At 43.9% G+C, this 18,393-nt stretch overlaps 1 protein-coding gene across 1 annotated transcript in view; it reads left to right on the top strand.

The window, feature by feature from the left end:
- The window catches only part of LOC126109652 (cell death abnormality protein 1-like), a 193,421-nt gene that overhangs the window by 62,282 nt on the left and 112,746 nt on the right, over nucleotides 1-18,393 (top strand). The window contains exon 5 of the mRNA XM_049914700.1: nucleotides 15,912-16,053. Within this exon, the coding sequence (XP_049770657.1) occupies nucleotides 15,912-16,053 (142 nt within the window). The remainder of the gene's footprint in view (nucleotides 1-15,911; nucleotides 16,054-18,393) is intronic.

Raw genomic sequence — 18,393 nt, 5'->3', positions numbered from 1 at the left:
AAATGGAATGACCACATATAATTAATCGTCGGTAAAGCAGATGCCAGACTGAGGTTCATTGGAAGAATCCTAAGGAAATGCAGTCCGAAATCAAAGGAAGTAGGTTACAGTACACTTGTTCGCCCACTTCCTGAATACTGCTCACCAGTGTGGGATCCGTACCAGATAAGGTTGATAGAAGAGATAGAGAAGATGCAACGGAGAGCAGCGCGCTTCGTAGCAGGATCATTTAGTAATCGCGAAAGCGTTACAGCGATGATACATAAACTCTAGTGGAAGACTCTGCAAGAGAGACGCTCAGTAGCTCGGTACGGGCTTTTGTTGAAGTTTCGAAAACATACCGTCACCGAGGAGTCAAGCAGTATATTGCTCCCTCCTACGTATATCTCGCGAAGAGACCATGAGGATAAAATCAGAGAGATTAGAGCCCACTCAAAGACGTACCGACAGTCTTTCTTTCCAAGAATAATACGCTACTGGAGTAGAAGGGAGAACCGATAGAGGTACTCAAGGCACCCTCCGCCACACACCGTTAGGTGGCTTGCGGAGTATGGATGTAGATGTAATCAACAGGTGTAGATGTAACTTCATGTCGCATATTAATGACCTTGCAGGCAGTATTAACAGCAACCTCAGGCTTTTAGGAGATAACGCAGTTACCTATAATGACGTTCTGTTTGAAAGAAGCTGCATAAATATTCGGGCAGATCTTGATAACATTTCAAAATGGTGCAAGGATTTTCAACTTGCTCTAAATGTTCAGAAATATAGAAATGTGAAATTCACAAAACGAGAAGCTATAGTATCCTATTGTTGTCGTGGTCTTCAGTCCTGAGACTGGTTTGATGTAGCTCTCCATGCTACTCTATCCCGTGCAAGCTTCTTCATCTCCCAGTACCTACCGCAACCTACATCCTTCTGGATCTGCTTAGTGTATTCATCTCTTGGTCTCCCTCTACGATTTTTACCCTCCACGCTGCCCTCCAATACTAAATTGGTGATCCCTTGATGCCTCAGAACATGTCCTATCAACCGATCCCTTCTTCTAGTCAAGTTGTGCCACAAACTTCTCTTCTCCCCAATCCTATTCAATACTTCCTCATTAGTTATGTGATCTACCCATCTAATCTTCAGCATTCTTCTGTAGCACCACATTTCGAAAGCTTCTATTCTCTTCTTGTCCGAACTATTTATTGTCCATGTTTCACTTCCATACATGCCTACACTCCATACAAATACTCTCAGAAACGACTTCCTGACACTTAAATCTATACTTGATGTTAACAAATTTCTCTTCTTCAGAAACGCTTTCCTTGTCATTACCAGTCTACATTTTATATCTTCTCTACTTCGACCATCATCAGTTATTTTACTCTCCAAATAGCAAAACTCCTTTACTACTTTAAGGTCTCATTTCCTAATCTAATTCCCTCAGCATCACCTTACTTCATTCGACTACATTCCATTATCCTCGTTTTGCTTTTGTTGATGTTCATCTTGTATCCTCCTTTCAAGACACTGTCCATTCCGTTCAGCTGCTCCTCCAGGTCCTTTAATGTCTCTGACAGAATTACAATGTTATCGGCGAACCTCAAAGTTTTTATTTCTTCTCCATGGATTTTAATTCCTACTCCGAATTTTTCTTTTGTTTCCTTTACTGCTTGCTCAATACAGACTGAATAACATCGGGGAGAGGCTACAACCCTGTCTTACTCCCTTCCCAACCACTGCTTCCCTTTCATGTCCCTCGACTGTTATAACTGCCATCTGGTTTCTGTACAAATTGTAAATAGCCTTTCGCTCCCTGTATTTTACCCCTGCCACCTTCAGAATTTGAAAGAGCGTATTCCAATCAACATTGTCAAAAGCTTTCTGTAAGTCTACAAATGCTAGAAACTTAGGTTTGCCTTTTCTTAATCTAGCTTCTAAGATAAGACGTAGGGTCAGTATTGTCTCAAGTGTTCCAGTATTTCTGCGGAATCCAAACTGATCTTCCCGAGTGTATTTCAGTAACATTACAGCATATTGATATCAGTGACAAAGTCGTATAACTGTGTTTGTCTCTGGTGTTCTGTCTCTGACAATCTCTTGTGTGTCTGCTTCGTTGAGCTCCGATGTCGGTTTCCTGCTTCTCTCCATGTCGTAAATGACGCACCGATTTCATCGTGAGTCAGCGCAGACTTTATTGACTGACTTCCTCGTCTCCCTACAGCCAAGCGATAAGCGGTTATCTCTCCGCGTTTCCTCACAGCTGTTCCCGTTTCCTTGTACGGCCCCTCCATCTCTTGGCAGCGACTCGCTGCGTTACTGCGTACAGTACGCACACATAAGAAGAGCCACCGCTCGCAGTTCGTTAATTTGCGTAGTTCGCTGCCATAGGCGTCCTCGGGGCAATTGTGGGCCGGGGGGGGGGGGGGGGAATATGGTTTCTCCCGCCCTCCTGGAATCTGGATTATAGCGACCCAGAGTAACGGGGCTCTTTCATCAATAGTAGATTACGATACTACACCTGTTTCACGGAATATAGGATTCCATTCCTTTTTCCCCGCTATGTTTTACCTGAAACTGCAGGTCTCAAGTACAAGTGACGAGTCCATGGGATCGGCATATTGTATGCAAATATTTATTTAAATTTCACAATTTTAAATTTCACAAGACGAACTTGTTCGCCCACTGCTTGAATACTGCTCACGAGTGTGGGATCCGCACCAGATAGGGTTGTAGAAGAGATAGAAAAGATCCAACGGACAGCAGCGCACTTCGTTCGAGGATCATTTACTAATCGCGAAACCGTCACGGAGATGATAGATAAACTCCAGTGGAAGACTCTGCAAGAGAAACGCTCAGTAGCTCGGTACGGGCTTTTGTTGAAGTTTCGAGAACATACTGTCAGCGAGGAGTCAAGCAGTATATTGCTCCGTCCTAGGTATATCTCGCGAAGAGACCATGAGGATAAAATCAGAGAGATTAGAGCCCACACAGAGGCATACCGACAGTCTTTCTTTCCACGAACAATACGAGACTGGAATAGAAGGGAGAACCGATAGAGGTACTCAAGGTACCCTCCACCACAAACCGTCAGGTGGCTTGCGGAATATGGATGTAGATGTAGATAGCCACAAACATATTCACGAAGTAATGATCCAACTTAGAACTGTTTTTAGCCGTGTCATAGTCGGTAAAAACGGTACCCTCATATGATAACTTTGTTGTTTGTCTGTCTGCCCAACTGTTAAAAATACCTTTCCCCATGAACGGGTCGACGTATCAATTTGAAATTTACGTAACACACTAAGGTCTACAATCATTTAGTGATGTAGAAAATTTAAGCTTCTAAGTCAGTGAAATCAAGAGACACGAACATTTAAGTCACTTATTTTGAGACTTCCAAATTCACTTATCAAAACCTGTAAGGTACACCACATTCACCTAGAATCATTAAATTTGGCTAGAAGTAGGATATCACAGTACGACTAAAGGAGAAAAATCCGAAAATTGCTAGTTTGCAGCTATATCACACGAAATATTTTTTTCTCATCTGTTATCTATCTGTCGGTCCGTTCGTCTGTTAAGACCCCTTTGTCTCATGAAGTTCAGATTTATATCACATATTAAGGCCTATGATCCCTTGGCGGTGTATAAAGTGTAAGCTCCTAAATCAATGCGATCAAAGGATATAGTCAATTATGCCGCATATTTTGATACTAGCAAACTCAGTCATCAAAGCCCATAGGGTACTTCCCGTTGACCCAGCATTACGAAATGTGACAAGAAGCAAGGGTTCACAGTTCAACTAAAGGAAGATAATCGAAAATTGTGAATTTCTAATTACATCACAGGGAATTTTTTTTTATTGTTATCCCACGATACGTCCTTCTCTTAAAACCTCTTTGTCTCAGGAACGGGTAAGCGTATGAAGCTGACATTCGTATCTGATAGTAAGGCATATGATCCCTTGTCTATGTAAAAATCGTAAGATTCTAAGATAGTTCAATCGAAAGTTACTGCCATTAATCTCACACATTTTGATACTCGAAAACTCACTCATGAAAACTTATAGGGTATCTCGCGTTGACCTTGAAGCATGAAATTTGGCAAGAAGCAAGGTTTCACAGTACAGGCAAAGAAAAAATCATAAAATTGTTAATTTGCATTACCTATACAACACGAAAAAACATTTTTTGTCATATGTTATCCTCCGTGAAACGTAAAACAGTCTCGGAAGTCGAGATTTTCTAGTCCTGGAATAGAACGAATGAACCGTCTCATATACAGGGTGTAAATTTTAAGTTTACAAACCAGAATAACTGGAAAATTAAGCTACACACAAAGAAATGTGTAGAATCCAAAGTTGATTATTTTCGAGGGGGACATCTGCTGGTGCTAAAATTAGCCCGCCACCCCAGCCCCCTTGGGGTGGGGCGGGAGGCAACTTTAAAATTTCAAATGAGAACCCCCATTTTTATTGCAGAATCAGATTCTACATAAAAAACTACGTACATTTTGCTTAAATATTTGTTTTTATTCTTGGTATTTGGCGCTATAATTCAAGAAAATCCATGTTCTCATTTTTGCGTGGAAAATTGTTTGCGGATAAACAGAAAATACTTATTTAGTTCGTAAATTTTGATTAGCTAAAACTAAAACTCATAAGCTTTCAACACACCTGGATTAAATTTTTCACACTGCAACATGAAATACTTTGATTTATTAAAATCAATTTTGTCCTTTTTTGGCACCCTATTTGCCAAAGATTCAGTAGATTTGGTTGTCTTTTTGTAAAATTTTGCCCACCACCCTCTATAATCAATAATGAACGATTTTTCATGCAGTACGCTAGTAAACTTACATTTTGAAATTGATTCAGCTACTTTCATTGCATACTCTGTAGGCGAGCACACAATATCACTCCGCCTTACATATCTTTCAATTATCACAGAGTCACGGTCATCAGCTGCTTGAAGAGTTTACTAAAATGGTCACGAGATAGCAGCAACGTAGTTGTTTCGAAAGGGGCACGAGTCCAGGACTAATGCCCTTTTGAAAACATTCAACAAAGTCATTGACTTCCCCTGGCTACGTTATGCACTGGACTGATGCAGTTTTCATACAGAACGATGTATCTACCTCTACAGATACCGAATCCAAGCATAACTCAATATGGCGAAAAATGTGACTCCTACCGTTTTCAAAATAACTGATTCAATTATGACGTCGTGTCCCGATAGTTGGTGATGTACGCTAAACAAAAGAATATTGTTGAGGTATGTGCTTTGTTATAGAACTATTTTATATTAGCAGCTTCTACAGTACTATTTTCTTCGATGCTTTTTTTTGTGTACTGCAGATCTGAAGATGGTTAAATAATGTAGGAGAAACTAATTATCAATAAGACGAATTTTACCTGCGATTTTGATTAACAAAGAGTTTTTTTTCTGAATTCATTCAGTAAACACAGATAGCTTATATCCAACTCGACTATTTCAAATAACAACATAAGATAAAAGAAAAGAGAACGGACAAACGCAGTCGCGCTCTTCTGTACAAACTTAATTATGTGTACAGATCCTTGTTATTATTATTATTATTTCGTGTGGCTCAATTACCAAGTGCGAGGCCATGTCGGTCACGTGCTTGTCCTAACTTATCCCAGTTATCCAGCAGGGGAAAGACGACCTATAGTTTAACGTGGAATCCCAGCTACGCATTGTTTCTGGCGTGTCCTGATTGAGAGGTGAAGGCCAAGTTAAAACGAAGACGGAAAAATCCATGGTCTAACCGAGATAGAATCAACGTTTTCAGGCATAAGCTTTACAGCTGGACTGTCACAACCGAAATAGAACAAAACGCAGTATCCTGCCGGAAACACAGGCATAGGTGCTTCAATGAAATGAAGCTATTTGGTTCCAGAGGCTTTTCCAAATTTGAAACATCATGTATATACACCGAAGAACCAAAGAAACTGGTACATCTGCCTGGTATTGTGTGGGGCCCCTGCGGGCATGCAGAAGTGCTGCAACATGCCTTGGCATGGACTCGACTAGTGTCTGAAGTAGCACTGGAGGCAACTAGCACCATGAATCCTTCAGAGCTGTTCAAAAATCCGTAAGACTACGACAGGGTGGACATCTCTTCTGAACAGCACATTGCAAGGCATCACTGATACGCTCGATAATGTTCGTGTCTGGGGAGTTTGGTGGCCAGCGGATGTGTTTAAACTCAAAAGAGTGTTCCTAGAGCCACTCTCTAGCGAATCTGGACGTGTGGGGTGTCGCAGTGTCCTGCTGGAATTGCCCAAATCCGTCGGAATGTACAATGGACACGAGTCAATGCAGGTGATCAGACAGGACGCTTACATACGTGTCACCTGTCAGAGTCGTATCTAGACGTTATCAGGAGTCCCATCTCACTCCAACTGCACACGTCCCACACCATTACAGAGCCTCCACCAACTTGAACAGCCTCTGCTGAGATGCAGGGTCCATGGATTCATCAAGTTGTCTCCATACCCGTACACGTCCATCCACTTGATACGATTTGCAATGAGACTCGTCTGCCCAGGCAACATATTTCCAGTCATCAACAGTGCAATGTCGGTGTTGACGGGCCCGGGCGAGGTGTAAAGCTTTGTGTCGTGCAGTCGTCAAGGTTACACGAATGGGCCTTTGGCTCCGAAAGCCCATACCGATGATATTCCGTTGAATGTTTCCCACGCTGACACTTGTTTATGACCCGGCACTGAAATCAGCAGCAGTTAGCGGAAGTCTTGCACTTCTGTCACGTTGAACGATTCTCTTCAGTCGTCGTTGGTCCTGTTCTTGCAGAATCTTTTTCCAGGCCATTTAGAGGTAGACTTTCCAAAAACGCTGAAACAGGTATTTTTTTTTTCCAGAATGAGAAATTCTCATTCTGGAAACATCCCCCAGGCTGTGGCTAAGCCATGTCCCCGCAATATCCTTTCTTTCAGGAGTGGCATTTCTGCAAGGTTCGCAGGAGAGCTTCTGTAAAGTTTGGAAGGTAGGAGACGAGGTACTGGCAGAAGTAATTCTGTGAGGACAGGGGGGGGGGGGGGGCAGTCGTGCTTGGGTAACTCAGGTGGTAGAGCACTTGCCCGCGAAAGGCATTGGTCGCGAGTTCGATTCTCGGTGCAGCACACAGTTTTAATCTGCCAGGAAGTTTCAGTTATTTTTTTTATTTCTGATGGAGAAACCAAATACCAGTTTTCATAGTCCTAGCTTCAACATTGCCTTTCGCACTCTTAGGACTTGAATTTCTAAAAACACTGAAAAACGTATTTTTTTTAATTTATGGTCAAGAAACCACATACAAATTTTCATAGATTTGGTGTTTTGCCGGAATCCTAATATTCACTGTACACTCGTGACAGTATAAGTTAGCCTGTGTGTTCCATATGGGGCGATCAAAAAGGATACCCGTTGCTGCGGCGTATGTCCAACGAAGCGAGACTCCGATGCGGCTATACAGGGTGAGTCACCTAACATTACCGCTGGATATATTTCGTAAACCACATCAAATACTGACGAACCGATTCCACAGACCGAACGTGAGGAGAGGGGCTAGTGTAATTGGTTAATACAAACCATAAAAAAAAATGCACGGAAGTATGTTCTTTAACACAAACCTGCATTTTTTTAAATGGAACCCCGTTAGTTTTGTTAGCACATCTGAACATATAAACAAATACGTAATCAGTGCCGTTTGTTTCATTGTAAAATGTTAATTACATCCGGAGATATTGTAACCTAAAGTTGACGCTTGAGTACCACTCCTCCGCTGTTCGATCGTGTGTATCGGAGAGCACCGAATTACGTAGGGATCCAAAGGGAACGGTGAAGTACCTTAGGTACAGAAGAGACTGGAACAGCACATTACGTCCACATGCTAACACCTTTTTATTGGTCTTTTTCACTGACGCACATGTACATTACCATAAGGGGTGAGGTACACGTACACACGTGGTTTCCGTTTTCAATTACGGAGTGGAATAGAGTGTGTCCCTACATGTCAGGCCAATAGATGTTCAATGTGGTGGCCATCATTTGCTGCACACAATTGCAATCTCTGGCGTAATGAATGTCGTACACGCCGCAGTACATCTGGTGTAATGTCGCCGCAGGCTGCCACAATACGTTGTTTCATATCCTCTGGGGTTGTAGGCACATCACGGTACACATTCTCTTTTAACGTACCCCACAGAAAGAAGTCCAGAGGTGTAAGATCAGGAGAACGGGTTGGCCAATTTATGCGTCCTCCACGTCCTATGAAACGCCCGTCGAACGTGTACCTCACCGCTCATGGTAATGTACATGTGCGTCAGTGAAAAAGACCAATAAAAATGTGTTAGCATGTGGACGTAATGTGCTGTTCCAGTCTCTTCTGTACCTAAGGTCCATCACCGTTCCCTTTGGATCCCTACGTAATTCGGTGCTCTCCGATACACACGATCGAACAGCGGAGGAGTGGCACTCAAGCGTCAACTTTAGGTTACAATATCTCCGGATGTAATTAACATTTTACAATGTAACAAACGGCACTGATTACGTATTTGTTTATATGTTCAGATGTGCTAACAAAAGTAACGGAGTTCCATTTAAAAAAACGTAGGTTTGTGTTAAAAAACGTACTTCCGTGCATTTTTTTATTGTTTGTATTAACCAATTACACTAGCCCCTCTCCTCACGTTCGGTCTGTGGAATCGATTCGTCAGTATTTGAGGTGGTTTACGAAATATATCGAGCGAAAATGTTAGGTGACTCACCCTGTATAAGTACCGACACGTCGGCAAGGGTATAGTGTGACATTTGTGTGAGGTAAATGCGAAAACGTTAACTATGGCAATGTTATTACCAAATGCATCCAAACAGGAGCAACGCCCTGTTGTTCTTTTCTTGGCTACCTGACGATAAACACCGGCAGGCATCCATCGTAGAATGAAGAATGCGTGTAGGACAGTATGCCTGTCGAAAATCGAACTTGTGTAATGGTACACCAAGGGATGCGGCTGCATCGTGATAACGCACCTCCAAATGTCGCAAACGTCGTAACGCAGAAGTTACGCAAACCCAAGTGGGAGACGCTCCAGAACCCGCCCTACAGCGCTGATCTCTCCCCATGCGATTATCACACCTTAGGCCCCTTAGAAAGGGCCCTGAAGGGTCGATGACTGCTGTCGGACGAGCATTTGCAGCACGCGGTTACGGACGTCTTCACGCAGCAGGACTCGGTGATTTACTACGCGGGTATCTTCAACCTGGTGCGTCAGTGGGGCGAGGCCTGAAAACTCACCCTGGTTTTGCCTGATTGGCGTACAGATTCTGGACTCTACAGCTTTAGAATGGGAACTTTTATCGCCCCTTATGCTAGGAGGTAACAAAAAGAAACCGAACGTATTTTTTAAACTTATTTATACACTTTTTAAGCAGAAACCTTCAATCCTCTTCAAAATACCCTGCGCTTGCACTAATACACTTCTGTAATCTTTTCATCTAGCAGGGTCGTTCAGTAAGCACTGCCCCACTTTTTTTAAAGCCATTAATACACATAGTCAAACGTCCTTCCTTCTCTAGATTGCCGGACAGATGACAAAATGGTAGATATCGAAATAGATGAGAGGGATTGAAAAACAATTAAAATCGCTCAAAAGAGGAAAGGCCCCTGGACCTGATGGGATACCAGGTAGATTTTACACAGACTACGCGAAGGAACTTGCCCCCCTTCTTGCAGCGGTGTACCGTAGGTCTCTAGAAGAGCGTAGCGTTCCAAAAGATTGAAAAATGGCGCAGGTCATCCCCGTTTCCAAGAAGGGAAGTCGGACAGATGTGCAGAACTATAGACCTATATCTCTAACGTCGATCAGCTGTAGAATTTTGGAACACGTATTATGTTCGAGTATAATGACTTTTCTAGAGACTAGAAATCTGCTCTGTAGGTATCAGCATAGGCTTCGAAAAAGACGATCGTGTGAAACCCAGCTCGCGCTACTCGTCCACGAGACTCAGAGGGCCATAGACACTGGTTCCCAGGTAGATGTCGTGTTTCTTGACTCCCAGAAGGCGTTCGATACAGTTCCCCACAGTCGTTTAATGAACAAAGTAAGAGCATATGGACTATCGGACAAATTGTTTGATTGGGTTGAAGAGTTCCTAAATAACAGAACGCAGCATGTCATTCTCAATAGAGAGAAGTCTTCTGAAGTAAGAGTGATTTCAGGTGTGCCGCAGGGGAGTGTCGTAGGACCGTTGCTATTCACAATATACATAAATGACCTTGTGGATAACATCGGAAGTGTACTGAAATGCAGGAGGATCTGCAACAAATTGACGCTTGGCACAGGGAATGGCAATTGGATCTCAATGTAGACAAGTGTAATGTGCTGCGAATAGACAGGAAGAAATATCCTTCATCATTTACCTACAATAGAGCAGGTCAGCAACTGGAAGGATTTAATTCCATAAATTATTGCGAGTAGGCATTAGGAGTGATTTAAAATGGAATGATCATATAAAGTTGATCGTCGGTAAAGCAGATGCCAGACTGAGATTCATTGGAAGAATCCTAAGGAAATGCAATCCGAAAACAAAGGAAATAGGTTACAGTACACTTGTTCGCCCACTACTTCAATATTGCTCACCAGTGTGGGATCCGTGCCAGATGGTGTTCATAGAAGAGAGAGAGAGAGAATAAGAGAAGATCCAACGGAGAGTGGCGCGCTTCGTTACAGGATCATTTAGTAATCGCGAAAGCGTTACGGAGATGATAGATAAACTCCAATGGAAGACTCTACAGGAGAGACGCTCAGTGGCTCGGTACGGGCTTTTGTTGAAGTTCCGAGAACATACCTTCACCGAGGAGTCAAGCAGTATATTGCTCCCTCCTACGTATATCTCGCGTAGAGACCGTGAGGATAAAATCAGAGAGATTAGAGCCCACACAGAGGCATACCGACAATCTTTCTTTCCACGAACATTTAGAGACTGGAATAGAAGGGAGAACCGATAGAGGTACTCAAGGTACCCTCCGCCACACACCGTAAGGTGGCTTGCGGAGTATAGATGTAGATGTAGATACATTTCTGTAACCTTTTCATCCACGAGGGTCGTTCAATAAGTAATGCCCAGTTTTTTTAACAGCCATTAATGTACAAACATTCTTGTTGGTGCTTCACATCTAATGTTTGTTCTGAGCGCTGGTGAAGTTTCGAACCGTTCTGGAAGAAGACAGAGCCGTAGTACAACGTCATAATGGAAACCGTGGTGATCATCCACAAACGTTTGTGTGCAGTGTATGGCGATGCTGTAGTTGACAAGAGTACAGTTGGGCGATGGGTAAAGAAAGTTACAGCCTCAGGAAATACAGGAACAGAGCTCCATGATCAGCCACGCTCGGGACGTCCTTTCAGAGCCACTGCTCCGGACATGCTGAATACTGTGGATGCCATTATTCGTGCCGACCGAAGCATCACAACTCGACAATTTGGTCTACAGTTGTCGGTCAGCATTGGAAGTGCGTCTGCAATGATCGAGACTCTCGGGTATTCAAAGAGGTGCTCACGATGGGTTCCACGAATCCTGACAGCGGACTATAAGATTCGAAGAAAGGCCTTTTGATCTGAATTGTTGGAGCGTTTTGAGACCGACGGAGAGGCCTTTCTGTCACGGATCGTTAAGGGGGGACGAAAGCTGGTTGCAACACTTCGCGCTGAAAATAAAAAGGCAGTCAATGGAGTGGCATCACCACAAAAGAAGAAAGTCAAGACAACCCCCTCTGCCGGAAAAGTCAGGGTGACAGTCTTCTGGGATTGTGAGGGTGTCATTCTCGTGGAATTGATGCCAACAGGGTCAACCATCACTTCATAGGCCTACGTGAAGACTGAATAAACTCAAGAACCGTTTCCGACGTGTTCGGACAAGAATCCAGCTGAAATCCTGCTCCAACACGATAATGCACGCCCACGCACAAGTCTGGGAACACGGGAACACATCGCCAACTTGGGTTGGACATCATTGCCTCATCCACCCTACAGTCCAGATTTGGCACCCTCGGACATTCATCTCTTTGGGCCGCTTAAAGATTATCTACGGGGAACACACTTTGAACGTGACGAGAGTGCTAGTCGTGCAGTGTAAACATGGCTACGCCTATAGGACAACAGCTTTTACCAGCAGGGAATAACATGCTCTTCCACAACGTTGGCGTACGGCCGTAGAACGTGATGGGGACTACGTAGAAAAGTAGGACATGGACAAGACATGTATATTGTCGCCAATTTCTGACTCTTAACCATAAATATGTTCTGAGAAAAAAAAATGTGGTGCATTACTAATTGAACGACTCTAATATTTCTCAAAATATTGTTGAAATTTAACTTTTATAATGTTCGAGAGCACCTCCATCGTTTTTTATTCGCCTCAGCAAAATCAGCAAAACGTTTTCCTTTCATGTCTCATTTCATTCAAGGAAACAAAAAAAAAGTCAAATGGGGGAAGGTGGGATGAGTATGGGGAATGAGAAACAGGTGTAATTCCATTTTAGGTCGAGAACTGCCGTACCGATAGGAGTGTGTGAGCTGGGGCATTGTCATGATGGAAAAACCTGTCACCCAACAGCCAAAAAATCAGGCCGCTTCCGCCGCACAATTTTGCGGAATCTTTGCAGAACTTCCAAGCCTAGTTGACTGTCTGGCCCTATGGAACAAACTCTGAATGACGATACTTCTCATATAAAAAAAAATATCATCATTGTCGTAACGTGTGATTTCACCTAACGAGCTTTGTTAGGGCGAGGCAAACTTAAAGTCTTCCACTGGCATGACTGTTATTCTGATTCAGGATCGTAAGCATAGCACGAAGTTTCGTCTTCTGTGTTAATTTGTAGAGAATAGTTTGAACCATTTCGGGACTCTTCTTTCAAAGCATGCTTTCACGTGACCTCGTTTTTGTTTACCAGTCAGCAGTCGTAGTACGAACGTGGAAGCCAAACTTCTCATTCCCAAATCCTCTGGCATAGCTCACTCCCAATAGCTCCACACTTTCAGTGTTGAAAATCTCTTCGGGTTTGCTGCCGGATCCTAAAATCAACTTGACTCGATATTTCGGCGATCCAACTGGTCGCCATCTTCAGGAAAATTCTGCTTCTACTGATGAGTCCCGCTGAGAACCGACGCCATGTTGCAAATCGACGTCCTATACAGTCCACCGTTCAGTACACGGCGCATGCGCCTCCCGTCACGGTTTCTGCCTTCCAAAACTGGGAGGTGGCGCCGCCCTTAGTGGAGCACTGCTGGGAACGATATATCGCACTCAGGGATCCACCGAAGAATGTTCAATTTTGATGCGAGATAGTACAGGATTCCACGTCTTGCTAAGAGGAAACCCATTGTCTCTGTTGATTTAATTATCCGCCAACCTAATTTCAATCGCCTCTTTATAGACACTGTTCCAAAAACCGGAAATGTTGGCAACTACCACAGTTTCATCAAATTTCATACTGTGTCCCTCATTTAAGCAGTGTTCAGCTACTGCCGATTTTTCCGGCTGTTGTAGCCTCGTATGACGGCGATGTTCCACGCACCTGTCACGCACTGTGCGAATCGAACGGCCAATGTAAACTTTCCCACACTGACACGGAATTTTGTACACACCGGGTTTCCTAAGCCCCAAATCATCTTCCACAGAGCAGTGCCCTAATCTTAGACGGTGGACGGAACACACTCTTAATGTTACAATTCCTTAAAATTTGTCCAATCTTAAACGATAAGCCTCCAGCATGAGGAAGAAAGGCCACAGATCTATGTTCCTCTTCGTACACCTCAGGAGATGGTCCAAACTCCTTAGCCCGACGGATCTGCTTCTCGGTGGATCCATTTTCCTTAAAAACAACCATCAAATGCTCAAGTTCTTGGGTTAAGCTGTCTGCGTCGGAAATGGCACATGCTCTCCGTACCAAAGTCCTAAGGACGCCATTGCGTTGGTGTAGTGGATGACAACTCTTAGGGTGCAGATACCAATCTGTGTGTGTCGGCTTTCGATGAACACTGTGTCCCAAAGTTCCATCTGGTTTTTTATAAACCATTACGTCTAAAAATGGAAGCATCCCATCATTTTCAACCTCCATAGTAAATTTGATATGGGGATAAAAACAGTTGAAGTGGTCCAAAAATCTGTTAAGAGCATCACGTCCATGCGGCCAGACGAAGAAGGTATCGTCCACGTGGTCCGTCGTCAATCTTCACCGATGATTTCACGAATGTTTTCAACAGTTTCATGTGTTCGGGCTGTGGAAGGACGACCGGAATGAGGAAATGGGAAAACCACTCAAATACCCCAATTTTCCCAATAGCATTGTGGCTGCAAGCCGTTTATAACATTTCAGGAATTTCTGTTCCACCTTTTCGTGCAACAAGCAGAATTTCACCCGCGCACACTGTTCACGAAAATCAGCCCTTATAACGGCGATAACCACACAAAACATTTGTCACTATAAACTCTGCCGATACTAAAGTGCGCGTCATTTATGGCGGCGGCCGAGTTTAGGTTCGTTCTGCGCATCTGACGTCACAAAACACAGTCAGCCAATGAACAGAGAACGACGTTGCCAGAGCTCGATTGCAGTGCAGAGCACGGACGAGTGTCTTCAGTTTTAGAAACGTTCAGTCACAAATAAAGTAACTGAACAAAAGCAATGTCTTGATAGCAGACTTTCTTTTATAGAAAGTTTGGAAAAAGCATTCTTTATACCAATTGCTTCATATTCTATTAATCAATTAAACCAAACAAGCAAGAAGCCTCCTAACTCAGGCGATGGTGAGGAAAGGTGTTTGCATCATTCTCACTAACCGCTTTTTCCGAATAAAGAACAGCGGTAATTGTTATTTCCTATTGTACCTCGACGAAACGTGAGTAATTCATAGTCATACCAACAGTGTTTGTCGGTATTTTGCGTGCTATTTTAAAGTCTTCCGGGAGATGTATTGAATGATGAGCTGCGTCAGCGTAATGGTTAAAGTGTATGGCTGCTAAGTGAAAGATTCTAAGTTCAAACCTTGCTCAGTGCTTAATATTTTCTTTGTTTAAAAACAGTATCGAAGTGTCTTACTTCATGAATTTTATTCGTTTGAATGTAATTTTTTGAAATTTCTAGTGGCAACTAAAATCGACCATATGGAAAGTATACGCTATGGACTTTTACCTCCTCCAACTCTTCAAAATTTCGTGCAATGGTTTACTACATCTAATGTTGCACAATAACTGCGTTGAACGTCGAAACAAAATTAAGTCATTTATGGGGGGAAGGTATCAGTCAACAAAATGTATAAAAATCAAATTTTTGGACGAAATAGTTTTTGTGAAATCGAATGATAAAGTGTGCAAAGCAGTCGAAACACCATGTGTCTGCACAGGCGAGCAGTGCAGTGATGACAAAATCGCGCACATGGCGGAATGCGGGGAGCACGTCTCTGTAGCAGCGAAAGGGTTCATGCGGCCGTGATGGCTTTACTTCATAAACTGCGCGCTCCCCACTAAACGTAAGTTTGCGAACTATACTATGGCACTGCTTCTCTTGACGCGTACAACTGGCAACGCAGCAATCTCCCGCTTCTGGGCGGGCATGCGCGAACCGCCAAGATAAAAGAATTGTAGTCCTGACCTTCTTCAGCAACGGCACTCGGCCTATTGACAATGATATCTTCGCTCTATACGCTGTTAGCGGCAAAACGTGGTACTACAAAAGCTCAGACCGAGAAAAAATTAGTTTCTTTTGGGTACCCCGTCGTACACACCTGCTTGAATAGTCGTTTGGTTGCCACTTGGCCCAGCGAGTTTACGAATTCTGGTGGAATGTTGTCTATCGCTTCTGCGTGACGACATGTGTTTTGTGTTGTTGGTCCACAGGCGATAGCCAGTGCGTGCCCGAGTGTCCCGGCGGCTGTGGAGCTGGAGGGCGCTGCACCGCCCCCAACAGCTGCGTCTGCGACCCCGGCTTCCAGAAGGCACCCAACCACATTGGCTGTGAGCCCGTCAGCTGTAGAAAAGGGTACGTCCTACCAGGTGACTTTTAGTAGACTAATCATATCTCCTGCCGACGGCCTTGCAGCAGTGGTGACGCCAGTTCAAGTCCAGTGACTGAAGCACTTTCGGGCCTGGCTAGCACTTGGATGGGTGACCGTCCGGCCTGCCGAACGCTGGGGGTGCACTCAGCCCTTGTGAGGCGAACTGAGGAGATACTTGACTGAGAAGTAGCGGCACCGGCCACGAAAACTGACAACGGTCAAGAGAGCGGGCTGCTGACCACACGTCCCTCCGTATCTGCATCCAGTGACACTCATAGACTGGGGATGACACGGCGGTCGGACGGTACCTTTAGGGACACCCAAGGTCAGTCCGGATGGCGATTCGTTAGACTTGGTTCGTAATGATATCTCCTACTGATGTGCCAAAAGAAACCTGAAGCTTCACCTCTGAGCCCATTAGCTGTCCATCATAGAACAGTCTCACCAGGTTTTGGAAAATTGTGGTAAGGTCCTATGGGATAAAACTGGTGATGCCATCGGTCCCGAAGCTTATGTACTTCGTATGCTCTTGTTGTGGTCTTCTAGGCGCTTCAGTTTGGAACCGCGCGACCACTACGTTCGCAGCTTCAATCCTGCCTCGGGCATGGATGTCTGTGATGTCCTTAGGTTAGTTAGGTTTAAGCAGTTCTAAGTTCTAGGGGACTGATGACCTAAGATGTTAAGTCTCATAGTGCTCAGAGCCATATGCACCATTTGTTGTGGTCTTCAGTCCTGAGACTTGTTTGATCAGCTGTCCATGCTACTCTATCCTGTGCAAGCCTCTTCATCTCCCAGTACCTACTACAACCTACATCCTTCTCAATCTGCTTAGTGTATTCACCTCTTGGTCTCCCTCTACGATTTTTATCCTCCACTCCATGCCCGCATCTCGTGGTCGTGTGGTGGCGTTCTCGCTTCCCACGCCCGGGATCCCGGGTTCGATTCCCGGCGGGGTCAGGGATTTTCTCTGCCTCGTGATGGCTGGGTGTTGTGTGCTGTCCTTAGGTTAGTTAGGTTTAAGTAGTTCTAAGTTCTAGGGGACTTATGACCACAGCAGTTGAGTCCCATAGTGCTCAGAGCCATTTGAACCATTTTATCCTCCACGCTGCCCTCCAGTACCAAATTGGTGATCCCTTGATGTCTCAGAACATGTCCTACCAACCGATCCCTTCTTCTAGTCAAGTTGTACCACAAAATCCTCTTCTCTCCAATTCTATTCAATACCTCGTCATTAGTTATGTGATCTACCCATCTCATCTTCAACATTCTTCTGTAGCACCACATTTCGAAAGCTTTTATTCTCTTCTTGTCTAAACTATTTATCATCCATGTTTCACTTCCATACATGGCTACACTCCATACAAATACTTTCAGAAATGACTTCCTGACACTTAAATCTATACTCAATGTTAACAAATTTCTCTTCTTCAGAAACGCTTTCCTTGCCATTGCCAGCCTACATTTTGTATCCTCTCTACTTCGACCATAATCACTTATTTTGCTCCCCAAATAGCAAAACTGATCTACTACTATAAATGTCTCATTTCCTAATCTAATTCCCTCAGCATCACCCGACTTAATTCGACTACATTCCATTAATCTGGTTTTGGTTTTGTTGATGTTCATTTTATATCCTCCTTTCAAGACTCTGTCCGTTCAACTGCTCTTCCAAGTCCTTTGCTGTCTCTGACAGAATTACAATGTCATCGGCGAACCTCAAAGTTTTCATTTCTTCTCCATGGATTTTAATACCTACTCCGAATTTTTCTTTCGTTTCCTTTACTGCCTGCTCAATATACAGATCGAATGGCATCGGTGATAGGCTACGACCCTGTCTCACTCCCATCCCAGTCACTGCTTCCCTTTCATGTCCCTCGACTCTTATAACTTCCATGTGGTTTCTGTACAAATTGTAAATAGCCTTTCGCTCCCTGTATTTTACCCTTGCCACCTTCAGAATTACTCTACGTAATCTAACTTAAACTAACGTACGCTAAGGACAACACACACACCCATGCCCGAGGGAAGACTCGAACCTCCGACCGGGGCAGCCGCGCGAACCGTGGCAAGGCTCTCTAGAGCGCGCAGCTGCCCCCGCGCGGTGCCAGGTTTCGCTTTAGCTCTGTGCCCATCAACTGTTTAACAGAGTATGTTGTCCCAAGTTTCTACTTAGTAGCCAAGTGAGTTAGTTAGTTAGGGGTTCCGTATCATCAGAACTATGTTTTATCAAAATGATGTGGAACGAGTCACTTCACAGCATATGTATACAGAATCAGTGTTAACATTAATGAACTCTTGTCATTTTATTCCTATTCTTGCAAATA

The sequence above is a fragment of the Schistocerca cancellata genome, chromosome 12 (assembly GCF_023864275.1).
Source record: "Schistocerca cancellata isolate TAMUIC-IGC-003103 chromosome 12, iqSchCanc2.1, whole genome shotgun sequence".
In the NCBI taxonomy this organism is placed as follows: Eukaryota; Metazoa; Arthropoda; class Insecta; order Orthoptera; family Acrididae; genus Schistocerca; species Schistocerca cancellata.
The sequence above is the reverse complement of the archived record's forward strand: the minus strand, read 5'-3'. Positions and strand labels throughout refer to the sequence as shown.